Source organism: Colias eurytheme, chromosome 15, assembly GCF_061535395.1.
Source record: "Colias eurytheme isolate Ceu_HAF_F1 chromosome 15, ilColEury1 Martin Lab GWU primary, whole genome shotgun sequence".
NCBI lineage: Eukaryota > Metazoa > Arthropoda > Insecta > Lepidoptera > Pieridae > Colias > Colias eurytheme.
In genome coordinates, this window is record NC_142994.1 from 7,887,585 (window position 1) to 7,914,572 (window position 26,988).

Below are 26,988 nucleotides of genomic sequence, written 5' to 3' on the forward strand. Positions count from 1 at the left end.
AGGTATGTTACTATTCTACAAAAAAAAACTATACATAATAGTAGAAAAAAGTCGTCACTAGTATCCTTCAACATTCCGTTACACATAAAAGATTAATACATAAGAGGTTGATTTATAATGAAGGACCATAGTATAGTTTTTATTTAGGAACTTTTTGAATTGCAATCAATTATGATCCTAGACACATTGGCAATCTACTATGTAGATACTGGGCTAGAGAAATGTTCTTAGGAATTCTTATTTATAGAAAATTTAAGTAGAAGACACTGAACGAAGAATTATACTAAAACAAATCTACTAATTCCGATATTATTATTCCTAGTAATACCCAATATCATATAACAGCTAACACATCCCAATGTTTTGAAAAATTTTATAAGTATAAAGTTGTTTGTTGTGATAGAAACAATGTGAGAAATTATTCGTCGTATGAGCGAAAGGTCTTTAATTGCGGTACGCTGATTAGAATACACTGCGCGGCAACGGCGCGCGCATTGCAATGTCCGTCACATAAATTTTGTCGTTACCATGACAACAAGCACGCGTAAATGATTTGTCCCGCGGCATGCAGTCCGCCAGCAGTGCGGCAACAGCGCGCGCGGTTTGTATGAGAACTTAACAATTAGCCAGGGACGTCATGGTGCACTCCAGTTGCAGCGTATCCGGCGGAATGCGGTCCACTAGCAGCGCGGCAACCGCGCGTGCATCGTACGTCATCATGGACTACACACTACTAGTATGCTCAATTCTGCCACAGCGCGTGCGGCAAGTGCGGCAACAGCGCGCGTCGATCCTACAACTTTGACTCAATAGAGGGAATTACGTGATGGTGCACTCGAGCGGCGTGTCGGGCGGCATGCGGTCGGCCAGCAGCGCGGCGACGGCCCGCGCGAGGTACGTCATGGTGCCGTAGCTGCCGCTGGGCGCGCTGTCGTACAGCAGCTGGCACACGCCGGCCGCGCCGCCGCACACCTGCGCGCCGCCGAACGCAGCCTTCGCGCAGCACAGCGTCGCGTCGCCGTTGCAACGCATCTGTACGGATGCACATATTATTTTTTTAAGCTATTGCATAGCTTCTATCGCGGGCCTTGAGCGCGGGCACCGAATCCAGAAATTTAGTAACGAAAAACCTCACGCTCCTCACTCCGACGGGCGCGGAGGTGTGGCTTGAAGGCTTAGCATGCAATAGCTTTACCGCGGCAGTCCCCGAGTGCCACACGTCTTTTTTTTAATGAAGGATTTGTTTGTAACATTTGTCGGTGTTGAAAATAATATTATTTGATTTGCCAACAGATGTACATCATATATGTAATAATATAATATATTATGTGACATAATTAGCATACATAGCAAGATGTAGATCCAATTACAGGCAAATACAACATACATTTTTGACTTGTTTCAAATTATAATAATTATATTACATGAAAATAGAGCTGTCATAGAATACATAATATACATGTGTAAGCAATGAAAATTAGCTTCACTAAATCAATCCAAACGAAATTTGTTCAACGCCTTTTTTAAGACGGTTAAAAAATTTATGTTTTTACATACTAAAATTATTTATTGCCTCTGAACTCGCATTACTCTACGCTACGCATCTTGCGCGCGTAGGCAAAATATCGGCACGTGTTGCGGGGCGACGCGGCGGTGGTGATGCACAAAATATATATAGACCAATTAATAAATAACCGAAGTAGCAAATATTTTTTTGTTTTATTTTTTCTGGGTTATTTTTCTGAAATTGTAAAAAATCGTTTAACAAGTGATGCTGGGATTGATGTAGCGAAGCTGCCTGCGAGGGGTAATGCGCTAATTTTCATTACCCTGTATATTGGTATCAGGCGAAAAGCTAGAAGAGCTTTCCACCCGCTATAATTATGCTGAAAATTTTGTTGACACAATGACACATTTGACACAATTTTTCATATCTTTTTGTTTTTTTTCCAATAAGCTTCACGTGAGCAGTTCATATGTACGCGAGTACACGAGAAGCATCCATGGTGTTTTTGTAACACATGAAATTTTGCAAATATTTTTATACAATTTTTGATTTGCGATTATCGTTGGACTAAGAAAAATATACGAAAACAAAAAGAGCATTTAAACCATTTAATAGTACGTCTAGTATTGAGGTGGCTAAAATGATTGAATACTGAAAATAATTAGATTACATAATAAAATACGGAATGAAATACATGCCATCTACTCCTAATTTTATTTATGAATATAATATAATCACAGTATACAAACCTGATCTTCCAAAAATATCTGATTGGCCTTGTGCACCAAATGTTCTACCGTGATCATTCCACCAAGGTTGTTTATTGTCTTATACTCTACCAGTAGAGTAAGAACCATAAGAGCTTCAACGACCAATTGCCTGTACTCGGGTTGTGGGATCGAATTCAGAACTGTTTCAACTGCCAGTGCGAATTTCAACTCTCCGGATGTCATCTCTTGGGTCAGATTCGGTTGCAAAATTTTGCCCTGGATTACTAGGCCTTGACACTGTAACAGTTATAATGCTTATTGAAATAGATATTATACTTAACACAAAATACTCGATGACTATGATAAAATTGAAGATTTGAAAGATTATTTTTTACTAAGTATGAAGCGATTTCGCACGTGAAAGTTAAAAATGTCAAATTTTGGCTCAGTGAAACGTTTAGTTTTCAGTCGAATTACTTTCAATACATTGAAACAACCAACCTTTTCCAAAACTCCCCAAACCCTTGGATAGAAGTCCCTTGGCACGCGATTGAGAGCTCCGTCCAAACGGCGACGTCTCAACCATTGGCCTTGACGATCTGGCTCCACTGTTGGGGCTGCAAATTAAATGTATATTACAAAGTTATAAATAAGTTGTTTAGATATTTTTGATATTCAGATTGGTTACAGAAACAGGGATGATAGTAGAAATTCAATAATCGTGTTTTTATCGGACTTATGAAAATATATAGAGAATCAATTTTAGATTTTATGCATATTTTTTTTATTTATAGATATCGACGACAGTTGTGAATAAAACTTCATACGTGTTTTATTTGAAAACGAGCTTAAATTTTAAGACGTTTCAAAACTGAGAAAGTCCTAACATAAACTAAGAAATTTTTAATTACAATAAATATTAACGACTTACTTTCTTCAATACCACCCTGAATGTTCTGTCCTTCGAGCACTATTTGTGACTTCTTTCCATAACGATTCGATTTGTTACTCACTATGGAAAAGTTGCCGCGTCCTGCTAAAAAAATATTGATTATTAATTATTGAAACATTGTATAATATAATTGATGACACATTTTCGATCTTTCAGAGAAAGATATGTGTTTTTTTCATCTGTAGGTATATAACGTGAATTGAAGCTCATAATGATTGCGAGTCGTATCAGAATAACAAATGGTTTCAAATAACATTTTATTTACACATAAAAATTGAATCGGGACAGTTATGCATAAACAGCATAAGGCAATTAGTATGCTTCATAATATTATGAACGTGGATCTCATCTTTTTCTATAATTTTTGAAAGGAATTTTTCTTTTTTTTTTACATACACTCGGGTGCAAAAAAATCGCACACCCCCTTTCATATTTTGATATACGCCATATTTTCCAAATACGTTTAAAACATAAAAATAATTGAGGTTGAACTTAAAATATAGGGGGTGTGCGATTTTTTTGCACCCGAGTGTATATAGCAATAATTACCACGCTTTGGAATCATTAACAATAAAATATAAGCACTGGAATGAGGTTTTTCGTAACAAAACACACCACAAGTGTTGTGTTAAAACATTGTCCTCATTTTAAACGAAACATAAGCAACTTTGATTTTTTTGATTGCGTTAGTTACTACAGAGGTTATAATATATGGAGGGACCAAACAATTTCATAATACATAACAATTTCAAGCTAGCATACTACATATCAATTTTAAGCACAAGTAAATATTAAAATTATTTAAAAAAATACAATATTGGGACAATCATAAGGTTACGACAATTTAACTCGCCTTCCCGTTTGATTTTTTCCCTTATACCAAACAGAGAATTTGCTGCAAAGGAAACTTTGAGTTACAAATGGTGATAGAAATGTTATATTTACTGACTACTGAAAAACTTTTCTTACAAGTTAACATATAGCCCTAATCGGCTTTATGTTTACCGCAGTCCTTTTAAAACGTAATGTTCTACGAAGGAAATTCTACTAGAAATGGCTAAAATAGATTTAAATGAGAAAAATGAAAAGTTAATTCAAGAAGTCTATTGAAGAAATTTAAAATAAGTTTGAAAATTATATGATCTGCAAATTTCCAATTGATTGATAACAAGATGGAGTAATAGGTTAAAACTCACCACTATTGATAGCAAACTCTTTTCCACTGAGAATGTGGTATAAAAGATTCTTCATTTCAAACGGAGACAAGTTGAGCAGATGTTCGGACGCCTCCTCACCATCGCAAGAAAGCGTTCGAGAAAGTTCTGTTGCCATTACCTATCATTTTATAAAAAAGTGAAAATATTGAAAAGGAAAAAAAATCATATATGTAGTTGAATCTGTTAGTGCAATCTGGAATTCGATTTTTGTACTAAAACAACGATTAAATAATAAAAAGAAAAACATTGAAAAAAAAGAATGATTTATTCTCATATTTTCGTTTATTTACCTGAATAATAAGTCCGACACGAAGACGCAACATTTCCAAGAAAAGTTGTGGTTCCGTGCGTATAAACATTGCCAAGTATACGAGTAGCTCTTGCGTTAACATAGCCGTACTTTCATCATCACCATACGCCTTAAAATATAATAAATATATTAACTGTACTTATCTAAACATACCAACGCTGACGATCGCGATGCATACAAATATTTGAACAATAAAATCTAAGTTTCGTTAATGTCCCTAGATTCTCCAAGCACTGAGTGGATGTATCCATTAATGTACTGTATAGTTATATTTAACTAGCGGTCCGCCCCGGCTTCGCCCGTGGTACATATTATTTACATTTTCTCTACATAAAAACCATCCACGTACTTCAAGGAATATAATAAAAAAAGAATTAACGAAATCGGTTCGGCCGTTCTCGAGTTATGCGCTTACCAACACATTTTGCGATTCATTTTTATATATAAGATTATTATAATAATTTTTATTTATAATATGTTAACGGTACAAATAAATGTATTTTCTTTCTCTCAAATTTCAATACAATATCACATATGACTTAGAACAGTTCAACATGACAATAGACGCGTGTGCGACGTTGCCGCTCCGGTAGAAAGTCTCGGTTTGAGTAGATGCGGCAATGCGTATCCGGGCAGGTGCACACGTAACCTTCTGGTCGACGTTATATTTTGAGGCAGTACTAATTCCAGTATGTGAAAGTGATGGCGCTAGAAGACATTTATAGCTCTGTCTTTACCCACACTGGAATTAGTAACGCTTTAAAAAGTCACGGTTATCCCCCTGGTCTGGCAGGTTTCTTACAGTTTCATACATAACTTTGTTTTCACTTTTTGAAAAATTAAAAAAAAAATATTAACTGTATAACTATACCTTTTTACTTCCATTCTGACGAAATGACTGCATATAACATATTAAAAAAGATTAAATAACTAAAAGGAGCGTGTCATAAATCTTATTAACGGTGCCATTTTAACTAACAGATAAAAGAGAAACTCACACAATGAATCAGCTGCCTCAACTCGTTCTCCGGTAAAGGCGCGGTTATAGTGTACTCATTGTTAGGCGGCATTCCCACTGTGATCTGTTTCTGTCTCACTAGCAAGTCTGTTACGGCCTTAGCCAAGTCTTCCACCCTCTTGCCCAACATACCCGCAGAGTGACGAACGAGTCCCCAAAGCTTTTGGGAACATGCCTTTTCATATAGCACTTTGAGCAGATCTTTTACTATTACTGGCTTGCCATTTTCCAACATTCCTGAAGAGTATAATAAAATAAAGATTATTATTAATTATTATTCTGATTACTTTGACTGAGATATGTATGACAATTAGGACCTAGTCATTGTCCAGTACCAAAAACTCAAAAGGCGAAAAATTTTCCTACACTGTAGCTTCACTCTATACATAAAGTCATCCAAAATATGGTAATTATTTATGGCGTTTAATCTAAATCAATTTTTCTTGTATTTATTCAATGGAGCAATTGAAAATTTTATAATAATAAAAAAAAATACCCGTATTAAACTCCAGTCCATGTGTATCGACCAGATACTGCAATATATCTCCCTGTTCATCTAAACTCTCAGTTTCACGCAGCATGCCGATCAGTTCATCCGTTTCTTGTTCTGCGTACACTAAGCTCTGACTTTCAGATATCGTACGATTGCGCACAATTACACTCTTGTTCATAACTGTGGGAAGATAATAATTAAATAATGAAAAAAATCACCAAAATCCTTAGGTACCCAGACGAAAGTTCTCAGGTAACAAACAAACAAGAATACAGTACAATTTAGAAGCTCTTTTTTTGAAGTCGGTTGGAACTTCAATAAGAAAATATACAATTTTATAAATATAAAACATATTGTAATACCTTCTTCTTTTGGAGGCGATGGTGATTTTTCCTTGGTAATTTCGATTGTAGGTGTTACTCCTAAGTTTGTAGTAGACGTCCCCCTTAAACAATAACATTCAAGAATTTAGTAAATTAATTGTACTTATTTAAAATTTTAATTAATGTGAGTAAATATAAAAGTATAACTTTATCTAATGTTCTATTCTCTTGCATGTGCTAATTAAATATGCTAAAACGTATCAGTTAAAGTTCTAATTTCTCATTTACTAATTAAAAACCAATTACGAGTTTAAATACACTTACTTAGTAAATGATTTCCTCTTAGCATCCTCAGGCGAAGGACTACGCCCATACACTGGGTCCACTTCTAACCACGACGGTTTCCTCTCCAATACACCGTGCGGTCCGTTCTCCCCTTCCATTCCTAATGTTTCCGCTATAAATAATCAATTATTATTGCAAGTAATCTAATTGATTTTAAACTCTAAACTTTTTTTTAAATGAGCAAACTCTAAACGTTTTATGACGAGCACAGTCACGCGCATCACAAGTATTGACGGTGTTTATTCAAAAAACATATAAAACATTTATTATTTTATGTACTTTACTATTAAGTGATTAAAACATTTCAAATGGAATATAGTTTTTAATTGAAAATTATATAAATAGGAAATACATCATTAAAAAAAAACATATTATTTATATTTTTTTAATAGCAACACAAGAAAATATATTTATAATTTAAACACAAAAAAATGAAATAGTCACAAACAAACAGCTAAATTAGTAAACTAGATTAGTCTGAAACTTGGATAGACATCAACATGAATTAATTCAAAATAAAATAAATAAAAACATAACTCACAATCGACATTAATCGATCGCGTTTTCTTTATAGCTCCGCGCACGGACATGCGGCGACGCAACGAACGTCCGCGAGCCGCAGGCCGCGATAGCAGATTGAACTTAGTACTGAAAGACTTCAGAAGATGTTCTTCTAGGTAGCTCTGCACTTGGGGGTTTAATTCTGAAAAGTGCACGTTTAATTCGATAAGTTTTTAAATATTGCATTATTTATAAGACTGTGTATTTAGTACACGCATAGTCACTTATATGCGTGTAATGTCAAAGTGACAGATTTCTAGCAGGATGAACAAATGTAAAAATCTGCTTAACAGGTGGAACACGCACACACAAAATATTATATGAAAACAAATGTACTATAAACCCATCATTAAAATGTAATATTTGATATTTTTTGTTACACTTACTATCAGGATATCCATCTTCTTGGCTCCCAAGGAAACTCAGATTTGTTATAGCCGAAGTACTCAAGAAATCACCGAGATTACCCAATGTCACTCTTGTTCCGTTTATATAACCAGATTTCAACTTTTTCATTGTTGTAATCATGGCCATTGGTATTTTTCCATGATCTAAAAATTGCATTTGCGTACAGTAGTTGAATATTGACACACAAAATATTCAAGCAAAAGCAAAAAAAACATATTGACAACAGTGGTGTTTAAGCTACTAAATATATATAAAGCATTATTAATATACATATACATACGAATTTAGTAACAAAAATATGTGATGATGATTTTATTTATTATTTAAGGATTGTTACATGCATAATATATTGTTTGTTTTCCATACAATTATTTCTTCATTCAATGTGCATATTGATATAAAAAATTGACTTTAACCCATGCAAATATATTCCCATAACAGATGATAGAAGATGCATAAAGTCATCCAAAATATGGTGTAAAAGGGGATATGTACCTAATAAATATTGTGTGGCTAATAACGTGATTGTCGGCCTTCCTAACATTTGTTTCCAACTCATGCCAAGGAAAGCGACGTTCGCCGTAAACGTGCTGGCGAGCAAATCCGGGTCACGAGTCATGTAGTACTCCTCGTAGTCAAAATTCTAAGGCACATTCATGCACAATTGTTATGGCGAAATACAAAAACCATGATATTAATAACAACCTTCAACTAACAATCTAAACTCCTTTTTGTTAAAATAAAACAATGTTTGATGATGACTGAAAACCATTCTGGATATGCGACATTGAATAAAATGTTGAATAGCTCATTATATTATATTAATTGCGTTTTATATAAATGCACGGGATAATCTTTTTTAACACAGAGGACAAGGGATACTCCGCAAGCGAATATAGCAAAATATGAAAATAAAATACCTAAATTCATTTCATTCAAAGCTAAAACAATAAGTGGTCTTCCTAGAAGGTTTTGCCAAGAGGACTTCAAGAAATAAATCTCGGATTTGAGCATGTCTACCATCAACTCGTAATCAGAAGCAATGTAGAAACGCTTCATATCAGAAAACTAATAAAATAGACAAAAAATAAATAACCTTTAAAGCAGTACATTAACTATAAAAAGTGTAATAAAAAATTTATTTCTACAATAAATGCGCTATAAAGGAACGTGTAATAATTTTTAAATAAATTATAACAAAAAAATAATGTAATTTAAAAAAATGCATTCAATAAAACCCAATCCATCTTACCTGTGGTGTAAAAGCAAAAATTCTATCATTCAATGAATAAAGCTTGCTTGTGCTTAGAATACCGACGTCACGCGATTTTCTGCCTGAGAGACCTAATTTTTTATTTCTACCTGCAATTAAAAAAAAAATTGTTTATTTTTTTTCTAAATTATTTTTATTATTGATCTTATGGATTTTATGTTTCTTAAGGTAAGATATGATGTATGATTTACCTAAATAAGTATAAAGATGGCTCAGAACCCTGGCTGGCTGCACTTCAATAGGTGCAACTTCATTAATAGTTTGCACATGTAGGTCATATTCCAAAAGTTTATCCCTAATCTCATTATCCTCAGCTAAAATTACAATTTGTACTACAACGTCAGGTTTCTTTTCTGAACATAATCTTCTGTTTAGCGGATCTAATTCTCCAACTGCCAAAAATCCCTGAAATAATTTAAATAATTTTTTGATTACAACTGTAAACTGTTTTTGAAAACAAATTTCTGTAGTCTGTACTTATTTCTATTTTCAAGATTTCATAGTTATCTTAATGTATACCTTCCATATCAATTTTAAGTAATTTTCATGGGTGGAAATATACATATTACTAGGGGTCCGCCCCGGCTTCGCCCGTGGTACATATGAAAAATAGATGTTGGCCGATTCTCAGACTTACCCAATATGCACAGAAAATTTCATGAGAATCGGTCCACCCGTTTTGGAGGAGTATGCAGACTAACATTGTGACATGAGAATTTTATATATAAGATATTAGTGTATATGTTACGGCTAAAGGTAGGTGAGAACATAAACTTAAGATTAGCCGGCTAAACTTAGGTTTATTTTCGACGAGGTGTTAATGTTAGTTTGTTCTATCTTTAGCCGGCTAAACTTAAGTGTAACCGCAGGCCCGTGGCTAAAAATGTCGGGGTGGGTAGATTTGGTTACTATAATACATGTAAGGAACAGGGCGAGTGTTTTCTGGCACTTCGCCGGCTGCTGCCGCAGCACGCTCGCTGCGCTCGCTCGGCTCGTGCGGGTCTTAAGAGTTCTAACCTAACCTAACCTAGCCACCAGCTTTCTGCCCTGAGTCGGGGTGGGTAGATTTGGTTACTATAATACATGTAAGGAACAGGGCGAGTGTTTTCTGGCACTGTGCGGGCCCCTCAAGCCCTCCACCGGCCCGGCGCTAACCAAATCTACCCACCCCGACATTTTTAGCCACGGGCCTGCGGTTACACTTAAGTTTAGCCGGCTAAAGATAGAACAAACTAACATTAACACCTCGTCGAAAATAAACCTAAGTTTAGCCGGCTAATCTTAAGTTTATGTTCTCACCTACCTTTAGCCGTGACATATATAAATCAAAATGATTTGAAATTACATACAAACAAAAGCGATTAAAATAAAAATTATCACACAATTTCCTTTAATTTAATTAAATATTATGAACTAAAAATAAGAAATAATAGCAGGATTGATTTAAAAAACATAACACATAATACTTACTTCTTGTAGCAGTTTTCCCAGGATATAAAGAGATTGAGCCCAAATAAATGGGCATCTACCCAATGGGATCCTCTCTTGACTGCCAGGTTCACTTTGTTCTAAGTGTGCTTTATCTGCAGGCACAGAATACAATTCAGGCACCAACTTCATACCATCATCCTTCCTAATCATTATCATTTCCAACTTCTGCATGTATTCTGATACATTATTCTTGTCTCCTTGAAAACAGTAGTCCAATATAAGATAGCAAAAAAATAAAGGCCATTCACATTCAATGTTTTCAAACATTCTCAATTCCCATGGTTCATAGTAAAGCCTGTTTGGGTCTTCTCTTGGTGTTTTGTGCCCATCTCTCAAGAATCTTTTGCAACCAAACTTTCCTTGCAATTTATTTACTATTGTTTCTCTAGTCTTAATTATCAAGTTGGGATCATCAACTGCAAATGCTGGGTAGCTTATAATGGATAGCAGGCCAGAATCTAACTCTTTGCTGTTTGACTCCCTCGGTAACATGGATTGTAGCACAGCTTGACATTTTTGTGCTTCATCAGCTAAAACATGAATAACACTTGAAGGACCTCCCCGAGCGCCAAACAGATCTAATTCATTCATGGCTTCTAATGCTGCTTTAGCCATGCCAATTGAACTCGCATTCAGTTCAGGTAATCCATGATTAGTTTTGTCACCTCTCTCCCAAATACCATAATCAGGAGTACAATAAGCTGATTCAATGTAGAATACTAAGTTTTGGATAAAGGCTACTTCATCCAAAGAGAAAACTATCTGTAAACCAGAAGCTGTCATTTGTGCAAGAACTAGTAGGTACAAAGAAATGGCATCAATTTGTAAATGTCCCCATTCAGTATCGGTGACAACAGTGCGGCCTGTTATGGATGAATACTTTGCATGCAGAGAATCATGAGGATTTTGAGTGCTTTTAAATTTCTCAACTTTTTCCTTTTGCTGCATCATGGCCATCAGGAGACCTAAAATGATATTGTATTTTTAAAAACTGTATAAGAAAGTGGTTGAAAAATGAATAAGTACATAAAAAAAGTTGCTTCCTGTTGTCTGTTGGTGTACCTATTGCTATGTATGTTTAGGTAGATAGTGTAATTAATTGTAGTAGTATATTTAGTACTGTATTTGTTCAGTTAGTCAGTAGTTCAAAATATAAGTAGAATGAAAAAACTCACCTCGCATAAGTTTAACACAACTTTGCTCCAACTCATATGTTTTAGCGCGATCTTCATCTTGATCGGCAATTTTCTTGAATGCCATTGAGAGCCCCCATACCGCCAAAATACAGTATAAATTATCTCTAATCCAAGCATGATCGTTTTGTGGGCTAGCAGGGAATAACCCAGTAACGGGTTGTTGATGATCAAGAATGAGCTTATGGACAATCCGTTGGTAGTAATCCAGGCGGACGCCCGAATTACTCCGGGTCCTCATCTTTTTGTACAGCTTCGACGTCTTATTTTTATTTTTAGCTACTGTTAGATTTTACATTTTATAAAGAGACACATGATCGAACTTCAAGACCATACACGACAAATTATATGTGGTTATTGATTAGAGTATCCAGTCGTCGAAATTAAATGAATTACCTACCACAAAAATGATCCTTTTAAATTATTTTTAAATTATTTTACAATATTTTGATGTGAGATTATGATTAGTATGTCATTGATATGTCATTTGAAAGTCAATAAAAATTAAAATCATACAGAAAAAAAATTGCTGCATTCACAATACTTATCAAAGATTGACCGCTCAAATTCAATTTTATAAATTAGTAATTAGCATATGTATATTACTCTTTATTCAAGTATCCAGCTTGTGTTTGAGAGTAGTTTTTAAATTTAACTTGGAAAATATTGTTATATTGTGTAAAACCACAGTGTTTAAAAAACTGATTATAAAAATATCGTGTAGATGCAGCCTTACCACACACAATTGAAAAATATTTGACATAAAAAATGTCAATTTTGACAATTTATTAATGACAATTGACAATATTTTGTCACTGTCCAAATCAGTTCATACGTATCATATTTTGATCTTATTTATTTTTTATTTATTTATTTTATTTTATATTATTTGGCGACTTTCACTTTAGTTTCATGTGTTGTGTTGATAACAATAAGTTATTACTTAGTTGTAACTGTGATTATCGTCTAAAGAAATATCTTCGACGGTAAAACGATAAAATGATTATTTACCTAACTATTTGTAACATATTTTTCATTTCATTTGCATCTTCTAGCAGTATTATTCCTCCTCCAATTAAAACGGTTTCAAATAAAACCGAATTGTCGATTCAACTTCATGAACAACATAATAAAACGAAAATAATAATTCCAAGTGAAGGGGGTACACTTCTCTCCAGTCTCCCTGAGACATTGTCAAAGGATAATCAGCCACTATTACTGAGTCTAGACAAGGACCAAGTTAAGAATAAAGAAAAGTCAGTTGTTGCCAGAAAAGGAGTAAAGTATGTGCCTAAAGATGATAGTAGTATTGAACATGACAACAGTATACAGAATGTAGATAATAAAACAGTTCTCATTGAATCCACCCTCTCCAAAACTACAAGTAAACCACCAAGTAATGTTGGCAATGCATCTAGTACTGAGAAACTTCCCACTACTACTAAAATTCACAAACCATTAGTGTTATCCTCTGAACTTCTGGACAAAAGTAGTCCAAATATTGAAATTGAACCAAATATGAAAATAAAGAAAATGAGTGAAAACAGTCGTCCAGATCTTATAATGCCAATTGTGATTACAATTTTGGTTGTACCAATGTTTGCAGTTATTGGTTATATGGCTTTGAAAAGAGGCCAAGAGGCTTGGAAAAATCGACATTATAAAAGAATGGATTTTCTTTTGGATGGAATGTATAATGAATGAGGAAATTAAAAAAAATAAACTTTAATAAATTAATTAATTCAAGCATATCTCTGTCCGCTTGACTTGTTATTATATCCAAAGAAATGTGGTAAGAAAAGTCTGCTTAAATGAAGATTTACTCATAAGTGAAGTATGAGGGTATATTTGATATTAAATTTTGCATTTATTTTAAAAACTTAAATGGAATATTCATATTTTGATAAATTATATTAAAAATAACCTTCTATAGCAATAATGTGGTGCTACTTAATTAAAGTGCCTTAGTGATATGAACAATGTTTTGCTTGTTGTGAATATAATTTTTTTTTATATTTTACATTATAATGCAAATTTATATTAAATTGTCTTCCATTATAAGAAATAACATGTGATAATATACTCAAAACTAACATAGTGTCAAGATGGTTAGTTGGTTTTGTATGTTTTACAAGTAATTTTAAAAATATATTATTTACTCAATTTAACTATTGTTTTATTGTCTTAACCCATTGACCACCGAGCGGCCCGATCGGGCCGAGACACAATAGATTTTCTATTGTGTCTGTGATCCGAGGACTGATAGATTAAAACAATGAATACCAAAGTATCAAATCAAAGATCCTTTCCAAAGATTACTTCATACAAAGTTGAAACTACCTCTATTATACTAGTATAGATATGTGAGAATTTAGATATAGGTGCTGGTTGGAATTTAATGCTAATCCTATAAATAGAAAAAGATACATTTCTTTGAAAAGAAAGAAATTGCAATACAGGATTTAAAAAAATTGATTTCACACCAGGGAAAAATTCCCATTAAAGCCTATTAATATAAACCCACACTTTTATTGTATCGATTGTGTATTATATATTCGAGGGTTAATAAATTTTAGTATGAAATGAGATGAAATCTCTTAAAGAAATCTCTAACAAATTTGAATTACCAATTTCAAGATAAAATTCCTACTTTGTACTAATGTTAACAGGCGAGTGACTAGTGAGTGATAATTGAGATGATTGAGACCACCTGATTGAGACACTGCATTTTACATGCACATTTTTTCAACTAGGTAATATGTATTTTCCAATTTTCACGTATTTTCACTTACTCTGTGTCACACGTAGAATTTTTTTATGACTTTGACAAGTATAACAATTGATTGTAAAGTGTAAACGTCACTTTAGACATTTAACGTCAGTATTGAAGTACTTGTTGTCGATGTTGTAGTTTGCAGAGGCACAAAAATTTCGCGAATACTGGATTGTGGGATTATTCAATGAATCTAAGCTTGGACAGTGCTAAGAGTATGATATTTTAATGTTATAGTTTAAAAAAATATTTTTCTTGTTTTGATAAGTGTTATCTTTATTAATATAGTTCAATAAGGTGATTTCTTTCACAAAAACCTATAACCTTGGTCTTAAAATGGTGAGTTTAGCAACATAGCAATTATTTTTTATTTCAAATTACTTAATTTATATTTTATAAAAAACATCGAATGCTTTTTAATACTTCTAATAAAAGTCTGGCATGTTTCTGATAAATTTAATGTATTGTTTTAAAATTAAAATATAAAATTGCATTTTTAAAAATCAATTTATATTAGAATAAAAAATTGTTATAAATACATTATGTTAATATTAATGGCATGAAATATTCTCAGCTGTGTTGGCTTTTTATTAATGGAATAGCTACATATATTTAGATGAAGTGGTCTATCCTTAAACTTGAAGACTAATAGCCATTTATTAGAAAATATTATTTTACTGTTAGTGTAGTAAATCACTAAATATCGCAATACCAAAGCTAAAGGCAAGAAATAAATTTTTGTTTTAACAAATAGCTAATATGAGAATTTGTATATCTTTGTTTACATTTGTTGGCCATTAGTGATGACTCTAATGACCTAGATATCAATCAGTATGATTACAGAGCTAGGCGCCGCGACATCACTGCTAATTTTGAATTAAGTAATAACTTGTGAAAATTTTCGAAATGTATTGAAAAGAATGGATTTTTGGTGATGCAAACTGATAGACAATGAGTGCACACAGTGGATGCATGGGTTGCAATGAAGCTTCTGAACATTTTGAATCTAAGCATGATGTTGAGTGTTCTGAAGGAGAGGACACTCAAATCAGATTGGCGCCACATGTACAAGCATATTTGGCACATAATAACTCAACAACCAATTGCTGTGGCTTCGGTATACCTATTGCTTTTGAAAGGGCTGCACCAGGAACATGGTGGAACCCTAGATTTGACTCGGAAATACTTGAAGGGCAATACAGAAGCAGCTCCTTTAGGCAGATAAGATTACGATTCAGGTAAGTGTATATACACTTTGTGTGTTACATATACTGCCTGTTTTATAGAACATATTTTTTGTGTTGTTTACATTATGTTTTATTATTCCTTTTCAGATTTGCACTTTTATACATTTTGATATTTTCCATAACATGGTTTATCTACTTTGTGGTTCTTGGCTTGAATGATGTGACTGTGAAGTGGCCATTTTTATGTTCAATATTTGCTGGAGTACTTTTGATAACTTCTGTCATGCTCTTTATTACCTTCACACAAATATATAAGGTCTATACATTTAGATTGTCTTTGGTAATGGCACTCGCTCTGTGTACACTGAGCCTATCCCTGATTGCCCTCACCACCCAAATAGAAACTTCATCTCAGGTTGCCGATATCAGCCAATCAGGTCATTTTACTATGTGCATTGAAATCCTTTTGATAATATATACATTGACCCCACTGCCCCTATTTGCTTGTGTATCCATAGGACTTCTCTTTTCTATAGCATTTGAGACATTAAATGTGTTTTTGCACTTATCTGAACAAGAATGGCAATATCCTGGGATGTTAGTAAGAATTTTACTTCATCTTTGTGTTCATATTATTGGTGTACACATCTATCTTATGACATTTGTAAGAATGCGTGGCACATTTATGAAAGTAGGGCAAAGTTTATTGGTGAGAAGACAACTAGAAATGGAGAAACAGTTAAAGGAGAAAATGATTCATTCAGTCATGCCACCAAAGCTAGCCAGTTGGTTAATGGAAGAACAAGTGCAGGATACAGAAACTTTATCTAAAAGTCATGACCCACTTCAACCCAGAACGTCCAATCCAGGAGCATCTGATATTAAATCCTTATTTAGACCATTCAACATGAGCTCTATGGACAATGTTAGCATTTTATTTGCTGATATTGTTGGCTTTACGAAAATGTCTAGTAACAAAGGGGCAGAAGAATTAGTGAATATATTGAATGACCTATTTGAAAAGTTTGATGAGTTGTGCTTAGTACATGGGTGTGAAAAGATTTCAACATTAGGAGACTGTTATTATTGTGTGTCCGGGTGCCCCGAGCCCAGACCGGATCACGCAACCTGCTGTGTCGAAATGGGTCTCGGTGAGTAACAAAAGCAATGAAACATTACAGTAGAATTATTTTACAAACAATGTACATGTTTATTTTTCTTTGCATGGAAAAGTTCGTTGATATATCGATCGTAACATCGACCGATAAAATGGCTCAGTTGACCTCGATCTTTGTTACATCCATATGCTATAATCCCCTGATTGGTTTATATATTTACAGCAAAGCAAACAGTTATGGTATTGTAAACTTTGGCGTCATAACTATTTTTTAAGTCGATAATTCATAGTTTTTTATATCATAAATTTATAGAGTTTCATATTTCAGGTATGATTGAAGCAATACAGGATTTTGACCGGGAGCGTGGCGAAGGTGTTAACATGAGAGTGGGGGTTCACACGGGAACCGTCCTTTGCGGGATAGTCGGGACACGTAGGTTTAAATTCGATGTATGGAGCAACGATGTTACATTAGCCAATAAAATGGAATCTACTGGGAAACCAGGTCGCGTTCACATATCAGAAGAAACGAGTCGATTTCTCGGAGGCTCCTATGTTTTAGAGGAAGGCGAAGAAGTGTTCGGTGAGCTTTTTTTTCTAACACGCAAAGAAATATGATCAAAAGTTGCAAGAATTCTAACTTTTCACTAAAATTGCAGGTCATAAAACGTATTTCATAGAGGGCCGTCAGTTTAGCTCTCCATACGACCACGATAACTGTCTCAGTCCTTCTAATCCCGTGAACCTCCGTCTCATTATTTCCCCCGCAGCCTCTCCACAATCAGTCCTCTCTATCAGTCATTCACCGCTGCCACTTTCCGCCAAGACTAGTGATGCATCGAGCGACGATAAGTCGAACAAACCCGATGCCAAATACTCAAGCAATTTCCTCTCTCCGAGCCCCTTTAATTTTCGCAATAAAGCCAGTTCATTACCCAGTATATTGGATTCGGATACAGAATTAGACGATAAGCGGGATAAAAGATTTACTAACGGAAACGATAACTCATCGAAAAGTCCGACGTCCATAGGTGAGTAAATATTTATATAGGTATGTATTACTGATAAATGTTACAATATATAATATGTATTAGTTATTATTATTTGATAGAATGCGAATTGTTTTACTAATGTAGGTTTTAAAGCTCTTTCTTTGATATTTGAAATAAAACGCAGTTTGTTATAGGTACCATACTTCCGACCGTTGAATGAGTAACTAAATCGGATTCCGCTATTAAACCTGAAATAATAACAATATTCAATTTTATTTTATTATGCAGTTCATTAAAAAAAAAAAATTAAAGAAGCTAATCTTTAATGGCGGCCAAAGCTGACACTGACGTATGGTAGGGTCAGCAGAAAAGAAAATAAAAATATCGTAAATGGATAATTATTTTATTAATTATTTCAAATTGTTTGTTGACAAACTTTTTTAGTTGACAAAGTTTTAAATCAAACAAATAAATAAATTATGGTATGAGATATAGTACATTTTAGAAATAAGTGTTTAGATTTATAGCGGAAATTTGCTCAAACGAATAAACGTGACTACTTTGTTCAATAAGATGTTTCTAGTTGGGAATTGTGATTTCTGCTGGAAAAGGAAATGAATGATACATGATCGCTGTTTACACGCGCGTACTATATTTATAACGAATCGAATCGGAAATCTGATAAAGTCTTCGTGATTGATTGTACACTAAATATCTGCGATCAACACTAAATATAAGTAGATTCGATCAAAATAGACGCATTGCATCTATTTCTATTCAAGCATTCCTACTTAATGTTCGTTTTAGACACAGGAACGCGTGCAGAATTCGGCTAAACAATCAAGTAGAATTTAAGTGTACCGTTGACTTTTAATCAGGGACATGACCAATCGTAAAATCTCTTTTATTTGAACAATAATGTTACTTACTATCAGAATCAAGAGCAGTTTTACTCTTTAGTCTTTACTCATGACTGCTAATGTTTTTATTATGAGAAAATCCATTACATGCTTTTTTTACATGCGAACAATAGTAAATTATATGCAAATGCACTGTCATCGAGTGCTCGTATTCATGAGTTATATCACGTTATATGAACGTTTATTGTTTAGCCACACAAATAGCTAGGTACTTATATTACAAGCTGTCACTGACCGCATGTTTAATATCTCCTTACGTTCTTATAATTAAGCTATTTGATGCTTATGGGTTTTTTCAATGTTATTTATAGCATCAGTTTACAGTTTTACAAGCTTAGTTTACAAGTAGGTATATTTTTCATAATATACATAGTTAGATGAGGGCTCTTATCCTTAAATGTTTATGATAGAACAAGTACATTTACATATTTTTTTTATAAAATTAAATGAGGATACATTGAAACCTTATGTTACTTAATATATCTCTCATTAAAATAACACTAAAGATTCTATCCTCTAATTGGTACCGTATCACATTACTGTAGGTACTATGTATTATAAAATGAACGTTCACTCTGCATATTATATACAGGGTCGAGCCCTCCTTGCTCCATAGTTTGCTTATATATTGGTTTCATACAATATGTTAAACAGTTTTTCGTGTAAAGTGCTCTTTCGAGTGACGCATATGTTAACTAAACAATAATTTCGAACGTATAGAGCAAAAGCAAACAATATTCGCTATCCTAATAAATCTGTATCAAAACACTTGAAAAGGACTCTCGATGGTTATTTATTACGATAGATATACCTATACAATATATCTACATAATGGTACAACAATTCCGCAAGAAACCAGGCCATGCCGCTAGGGCCTTCTTATATAAAGATGAAGGACAATTACATTTTCTCGTTCCCATAAATCGAGTCATTTGTTGTTACCCTGGAGCGAAGGAGTTATTAATAATTAAATAACACGTACTTGTAAAAACAGCAGCCGTGACTCGATGAAAAATTCTTGGAAACAATTTTGTTTATTGATAATAATCAAAGCTTGGAGTTTTATTATTTCCTGTAACAAATGAACGTTCAGTGCAATGACGACACTTCAAAATAATTAATAAGGCGCTATCGATAGGTACGGTCAGCATAAAAAGTCGTTTTGTTGGTAAATTGCATTTATTTGCTGACATTATAAAGTACAGTACTTTCCTATTTGTATTACGTAGTTGATATTTACATGTTAAGTGATTGTTCGATCAGTAGCGTGTTACCAACTTGTCTAAACTATCGATAAGTGATCTGGTTTTTGATAATGTCTTTTTACTGTTTTGTAAAGTGACTTTTTGATTTTGTTTGAAGATAAACATTTTTATTTTATAAAATACATATAACAAACATAATATCTTGAATCGATATTAAGAAGGTTAGATTGTACGAATCTACCCATAGATTCAGGTTTAATTTAGGTATCAAATAAACGTAAAAATGACTACTATGTTAAGAAATATACCTACTTATTGGCTAAGTTGCCAATTGGGATAATGATGAACTTTGCAATTTATTAATCGATAACCATAAATGCCACGTTAGAACAGTGATGTATCTAAATATGGTCGACTTACTCGTGTGCATCGTTTTATCATCGTAAAATTATTTTACGTTTTATTGTTTGGTAAACAGCCAATATTAGAGATAGTAAAATGATGGGGTTTATGTGCATTTTATTAATAAATTTTAGTATTTCATGTCATGGTTACATTATATAATATTATTTTATACATGTAATAATAATAACATTATTTTCGCGTTATTCAAAGAGTTTTAATAAGAATAGAAGTCTGTATGACCCAGCTTATTCCAAATTTCATTCAAATCGGTACTATAGTTTAGCCATGAAAGCGTAACAGACAACTTTCGATTTAAAAAACAAATTACATTTGCAAATCGTTAACAAATTCTTATGAGTATCATTAACTATAAATAAACCGTTATATCAGGGGAATAAGAGTAATTGCTTTCATTAAGCGGGAATATTGACGTGGGATTTGAGAACTCGATAAAACGCAATTCTCGCGTGTTAAACTGGAACTTGACACAGTTATTTTTATTTCAGGGAGCTGCGGTAAATACACAAACAAAATTAAGCAGTGGAAAGTGCCCAAGTTCTTAAGGAAACACTCCGACACGCCACTGCATGAAATGAAAAAACAAAACTTTAGCGATAAAACCATACATTTCGTGGAATCTGGTGACGGGGCAATACAATCTAATAATGGTTATCATAAAGTGCCCATCGTGATAGAATCTCATGACGCGAAATGCGTCAGGCCATTACAGAGTAGCAGTAAGATAAACAACATTCGAAACCAAGAAATGGCATTATTTGAAAAGGAAATAATTGATATTCGCTCATATTTGAGTCAATCTAGAAGTAATATGTCACCTTTCGCGAGAAGTAGCAGCTACAGATCTCAATATGGAAGGCCTAATATAGAGGTAAGTTTGCTAGGAGTTTGTTTATACCAATTAATTTACGTGATGGTACCATACAATAGTTAGCCGAGTTTCCAGAATAAAAGTAAGCGTAGCACTCGCCTACTAGCACTCAATTATTTGTGTGAAGGTTGAATTTAATGAGGAGAGCTAAGGCTTTGGTATACAAGCTGAAAAAGTTATCAATAATATACAATATGTATAGGGTTTAGGACATTTATAAACCACAGAATTTTAAATTCTTCTCTTTATTGATATTTGATTCTTATAACTCACTTCTATAAATGTTATAATTATTAAGCTTAAGTACCTATGCCATAAAATGTTTTCAATTTTCATAGATGATGCCCATAAATATTCATTGAAATCTTTACGGCAGTCGGCACTTAAGGCATAAATTAATCTCCATAAATTCGATAGATTTTATTGTATGGATATACCGCCTACCTACGTTATACTTTGCGTACTATGTGACTTTTAAACAGTAAAAGGTACAATAAAAAGACTATTACATATACTAAAAAAATGTTACATGTGTTTTTTTAATTTTGCATACAATCGCTTGACATAAATTTACTAAAAACGTTTATGAGAAATCATATATAAACAGGATGCGTACATAATGTGTAATGTCCTACTTCCTACTTTCTACTTCCTAATAATATTATAAACGTAAAAGTTAAGTTCACACCGTCACAGCTGTTCAGATAAGTATAAAAAAATTTAAAGATATGTTTTTAGTTTGGATAGATAACTACCACACCACAGATAATATAATACTATACTATTATTATTTTATATACTATAGTAGTACATATTATTATATACATTACTGGTTACCCAGTTAAGACGTGAGTAATGCAGTGGGCTCAAACTAGTAATTTGTAGGATGATTATAGGCTTAATAACTGTTTATGTTACTTAGCCAATTAAGAGCTTCATATCTCCATGTATTTCTTTTGAATCCCTGCACACACATGTGCTAATAACTGTTAAGAATATAGTTAAGAGATATTTTGCTTAATGTTTACTTATGAAGATGAAGATGAATAAATAAAATAAAAAAATACGTGTGGCACTCGGGGACTGCCGCGGTAAAGCTATTGCATGCTATACCTTCAAGCCACACCTCCGCGCCCGTCGGAGTGGGGAGCGTGAGGTTTTTCGTTACTAAATTTCTAGATTCGGTCCCCGCGCTCAAGGCCCGCGATAGAATCTATGCAATAGCCTAATAAATCTCAGCAGGTCCAATATTAAGCACATGGTCCAATTTTGCCTTTGCCAATTTTTTTGACTTATTATTTTAATCACAGCAGGTACCGGTAAGTCGTGCTCGTAGTTCCACACTAGCTACGCAAGGAGAACTAATCAGGCCAAAGGAACGCAAGTTGAATCTTCCGATTCCACCGAACCAGGTTCGGCCACCAGAAGACATAGTCAGTCTGTGCCCTTCGGTCAATAGCCGCAAGGATTCCGGGATACGGAGTACGAGCAGACGATCTAGTATACAACAACAGGTGAGATTTTGTGTTTTTTTTATTTTAATTTTTTAGCTGTGCAGTTACAATCTATGATTGACTGTAAAATTCTGGGAGGCATTCCTTTCAATATGTAGGTAAATTACATAGAAAAATCAGTCTAGCCCCGGAAACACAGACACAATAGAAAATCTATTGTGTCTGGGACCGATCGGGCCCATTGGGGTTCAATGGGTTAAGTAATTTTAAAGTGTAATACTACACGTATTAGTAGTAATATTAAACCTTTAAAAAATATAGGTAGTTATTTTATAACTAAAAATAAATAGATCGTACGAGCTTATCTCGTGGTTGCTTGGTTCGAAATGAACAATTCTTCATCTGTTGGATAGGTAATTTATTGGGCTATCATGATATTGACTTTATTCCTAAAAACATGATAAAGACTGCATATTTTTTTCCTTTACTACTTCAATGATTTTGATGATAGTTTTACGGTCACCAGAAATTAACAATACTAATATTATGTAATCGAGTAAAAACTTAACACTGTTATGTCCTGTGGTTATGTCAATTCAATTTATTGTTTCGAACCTATTGGATGCTTATAGATATTTTGTTTATTTTTGATATCGTAAGATCAAAAACATGTTCTGAAATTTTAAAAGTCATTTAAAAATATCACTTATATTGAGCGTACATAAAATTCGTACCTGATTTTAAGTATCATGCTTATTTGTAATGTGCAGAAAGGCAATAAAGAACTTTGTACGTATTCATTCAAATTAATTTAAGACTTACCTGAACATTATGCCCTTACAAAAATATGCTCAATTACAACGAAGAATTTTAAAAAAGGTGACAAGAAGATTTCGATTTAAACTGTTTTCTTTTGTTAGAACCGTGTTAACTTCATTGGCAGGCTATATATTCATATATAACCTTTGTTGAAAATAATAAACTAAATATTTGATAAACAATAATAGACTTCTAATAATAGAACCTTCAGTGTGTTGGTCTCATTTGAACCATTATCTTATTTGTTAACGGCACTAGAACAAATACGTATCTTCCTTGAGAAGTATGTATTAACAAGTAAAACGAAAATAATAAATCATACTCCTTCAAAATCTTGCACAATTCACATTGCATATTTATTTTTGTATCAAAAGAAACATTTCGTAGTATAAATATTTACACTACCCGTGAACTTGTTGAGATTTATATTTAGATATCTAATCATAATGAACACAAGTCGTGTCCGTGTTTATCAAATGGGAATTTGTGAAAATTTCAGATTTTCGCGCTAAATCATGTTTCGTTGGCAACGTCCCAAGTGGATATAATGCAGCACCGCGTCTCCGGCTACTATACATCGAGCCAATCGTCTCTCAACGACGTGCCTTCTCGAACGAGGCTCCCGGCGCCCCTTAACGAACAACAAGTCCAATCCCTACAGAAACTAAGAAAACAATCCGATCTGCAATTAATACGATGCGTTCAAGACAACGCAAGGTCCGGAATTAACTATTTTGTCCAACCTCCCCTTAATGGTCTAACTCTTTGCTTCAAACAACCAGAAATGGAGAGACTCTATCGCGATAAGGCTCACAGAAGTGACGACTGTGAAGACTTTCCACCCACCCTTACAACCTCGCGATACAATACCGCATTAGACATTCTGGTATCATTAATTATATTCCTAATCGTTGCTGCTTCTATTGTAATAGTTTACAAAGAGTGGCGATATTCATTAGGCTGGTTTATTCTATTTATGACAATGGAGATAATGGCCATATCGTTATGCGTATACAGGCACTATTTAAAATGGAGGACGAAAAGCGACCCTGAAGATATAACGACTACACTGAGAAGATCTGTAAAAGTTTTCAGGAAACTATCAAATTGGTACCCTTGGCATTTATCTGGGAGTTTACTAATAAGCCTACCCGTATTAGCGGTTCTAGTGAATTTTTCTTGCCAAAATACGACACTTACTATTTTAAAAGGCAAACAGTCCTTTTATGTGTACCTATTAAATGTGAGTATTGTACATTTTTGTAACTTCACACAAATGAGCTGGCTCGTAAAAAACGCTCTCGTTACTTTATATGCGGGTCTATTTCTGTTCCTTTCCTTATTAGGATGCCGCGAAGTAAATACTCAATTTTTAAATTCTGATATTAATTCACCTTTAAACCTAGTTGCTCAAAATAGTACAATTTTAAATGCTACTATATTGTTGGAGGAATTGTTTGAAGGTAACAGTACAAATGTGTTTAACGCCGTTCAACATGAGATGCATTTGCAAGAATTGTATTTAGATGTTGCGTTATTATTAATTTTAGTGTGGTTTTTGAACAGAGAATTCGAAATCAGCTATCGGCTCAGTTTCTATAGTAATGTGGTTGCGAATCGCGATAAACAGCGGGTGCAAAATATGAGAAATCAAGCGGATTGGTTGTTGCACAATATCATTCCTCGACACGTCGCTGAACAATTGAAAAATACGGCTAAATATTCTGAAAATCATAAAGATGTCGCTATTATATTCGCCAGTATAGTTAACTTTAATGAAATGTATGACGAGTCATATTTGAAAGGGAAAGAATACCTCCGCGTTCTCAATGAACTCATAGCCGATTTCGATGAACTGTTGGAGAGACCACAATTTCAACACGTTGAAAAAATTAAAACGATCGGTAGCACGTTTATGGCAGCTAGCGGTTTGAATCCAAACTTGAGGCAATCTTCACAGTCGTGTCATGAGCATCTATATCAATTGATGGATTTTGCTTTAGAGATGCAAAAAGTTGTTGAAAATTTCAATCAAGATTTACTCGAATTTGATTTCATTCTTCGTATAGGATATAATTTTGGCGACGTCACGGCGGGTGTGATCGGAACGACAAAATTGTATTACGATATTTGGGGAGACGCTGTGAATATGGCTTCTCGGATGGATTCCACGGGCGTAGTGAAGAGAATACAGGTAGGAGAGGCTTGTATTCCTGTTTTATCGACTAGATACGACTTTGAACCGCGCGGTAGCGTGTACGTTAAAGGCAAAGACAATATGAATGTCTATCTCGTTATTGGTAAGAAGGATACGTAGGTAAGGGAACTATTTCTAAAGAAATGTAGCATCTGTGATTTAACTATTTATATTTAAATTAAATATAATAATAAATTAATAATTGGTGTATTATATAGGATGTTTTGCTTTATTTATTTATTGCGTGCGTTAACGGATTGGTATGGGAGATATACTCTGCGAACTTAATCAGCTATTTATATTTATTGTTCGATCAGAGGTTACGTGACAATTATTACATAACTAATAATCATATAATAATAACGTTGGAATAATGAATATGCTTGAAACTCATTATTGTTTTTTGTATGATAATAATGTTAAGTGCTTGTGTGACCAGTGTTCTAGTCGGCTATCCTATACAGTTTTGGAGTATATTCATGTTCGTATTTATTTGTAACTAAATGAACTGAAACATTTAAAATTGTAATTTTAAACCTTTCTAGGTCTATGTATATATCTGAATTGTATAATTTGTGTTCGGTCATCTGTGCTAAGTATATGTATATTATAAGAAATAATATACCTTGTTAGGAGAAATTTATACAAGTTTTGTATAATTATAAAATTATGATATTAAATTATATATTATAAAAGTATTGGAATTGAGTAACAAATAGAATGAATATTTAAAAGAAAATATTTACCTTTGTAGCGAATAGATGACTAATACATATATTGAGAATGTAAATATTTACGCATAGGGGATCTTTCTTGGTTTGTAACAATTTTGTAGGGCTTCAATGTAATGTTTACCATTATATGTATGAGAATGGATTTAGTGCTTCATTTTGAAATTTGAATGAATTTGTAGACGATACATTGTAAAATTATATTTCATTTGGGCTAATTTTATACCTTGAACTTTGTACATGTATGTATTTTAAAGGAACATAATAGCTATAATTAAACCCTTTACTTATTTTTCCGATCATCATTATTAATAATTATATGTTTATAGTTTTGGTTCACATCCCATTTTATGTCTCTAGAAACTGCTCTCAGTTTTATTTTAATAACTTTTTAATTACATTCGAAGAAACTAAAATGTTTTTAAATCTTTTTGAATGTAATTGTATTGGCCGATTAAGAAGAGCTGGGACGTCAACACATTTAAACATTGCACATGT

General features: G+C 33.5%; 3 protein-coding genes across 8 annotated transcripts; 2 read left to right on the forward strand and 1 right to left on the reverse strand.

Annotated features, from left to right (window-relative positions):
- Window positions 1-447: 447 nt before the first annotated feature.
- On the reverse strand, window positions 448-12,276 carry LOC149902457 (putative phosphorylase b kinase regulatory subunit alpha). Of its 3 annotated transcripts, none has more exons than XM_090109873.1 (17): window positions 11,784-12,276; window positions 10,588-11,573; window positions 9,309-9,522; window positions 9,097-9,206; window positions 8,340-8,487; window positions 7,823-7,987; window positions 7,417-7,578; window positions 6,855-6,987; window positions 6,570-6,652; window positions 6,211-6,387; window positions 5,695-5,951; window positions 4,677-4,805; window positions 4,366-4,504; window positions 3,149-3,250; window positions 2,719-2,834; window positions 2,257-2,514; window positions 448-1,032 (listed from the first exon to the last, which is right to left on the reverse strand). In XM_090109873.1, exons 1-17 carry the CDS (start codon window positions 12,040-12,042, stop codon window positions 820-822), a joined length of 3,651 nt encoding a protein of 1,216 aa, XP_089965999.1. In that variant the 5' UTR covers window positions 12,043-12,276; the 3' UTR covers window positions 448-819. The 3 variants fall into 3 exon arrangements, with proteins under 3 accessions (XP_089965999.1, XP_089965997.1, XP_089965998.1); XM_090109871.1 differs by having other exon boundaries at window positions 3,149-3,253; XM_090109872.1 differs by lacking the exon at window positions 8,340-8,487 and adding an exon at window positions 8,765-8,912 and having other exon boundaries at window positions 3,149-3,253.
- A 342-nt stretch (window positions 12,277-12,618) lies between these two features.
- Window positions 12,619-13,969, forward strand: LOC149902458 (uncharacterized). The gene has a single exon (XM_090110448.1). The coding sequence runs from the start codon at window positions 12,801-12,803 to the stop codon at window positions 13,503-13,505; it is 705 nt and encodes a 234-aa protein (XP_089966574.1). The 5' UTR covers window positions 12,619-12,800; the 3' UTR covers window positions 13,506-13,969.
- A 778-nt stretch (window positions 13,970-14,747) lies between these two features.
- Window positions 14,748-26,648, forward strand: Ac13E (Adenylyl cyclase 13E). Of its 4 annotated transcripts, none has more exons than XM_090109789.1 (8): window positions 14,748-14,913; window positions 15,407-15,812; window positions 15,909-16,912; window positions 17,207-17,461; window positions 17,538-17,909; window positions 20,907-21,289; window positions 22,600-22,803; window positions 24,062-26,648. In XM_090109789.1, exons 2-8 carry the CDS (start codon window positions 15,526-15,528, stop codon window positions 25,877-25,879), a joined length of 4,323 nt encoding a protein of 1,440 aa, XP_089965915.1. In that variant the 5' UTR covers window positions 14,748-14,913; window positions 15,407-15,525; the 3' UTR covers window positions 25,880-26,648. The 4 variants fall into 4 exon arrangements, with proteins under 4 accessions (XP_089965915.1, XP_089965917.1, XP_089965919.1 ...); XM_090109791.1 differs by having other exon boundaries at window positions 15,418-15,812; XM_090109793.1 differs by having other exon boundaries at window positions 14,772-14,789; window positions 15,418-15,812.
- The last annotated feature ends 340 nt before the right edge of the window (window positions 26,649-26,988 follow it).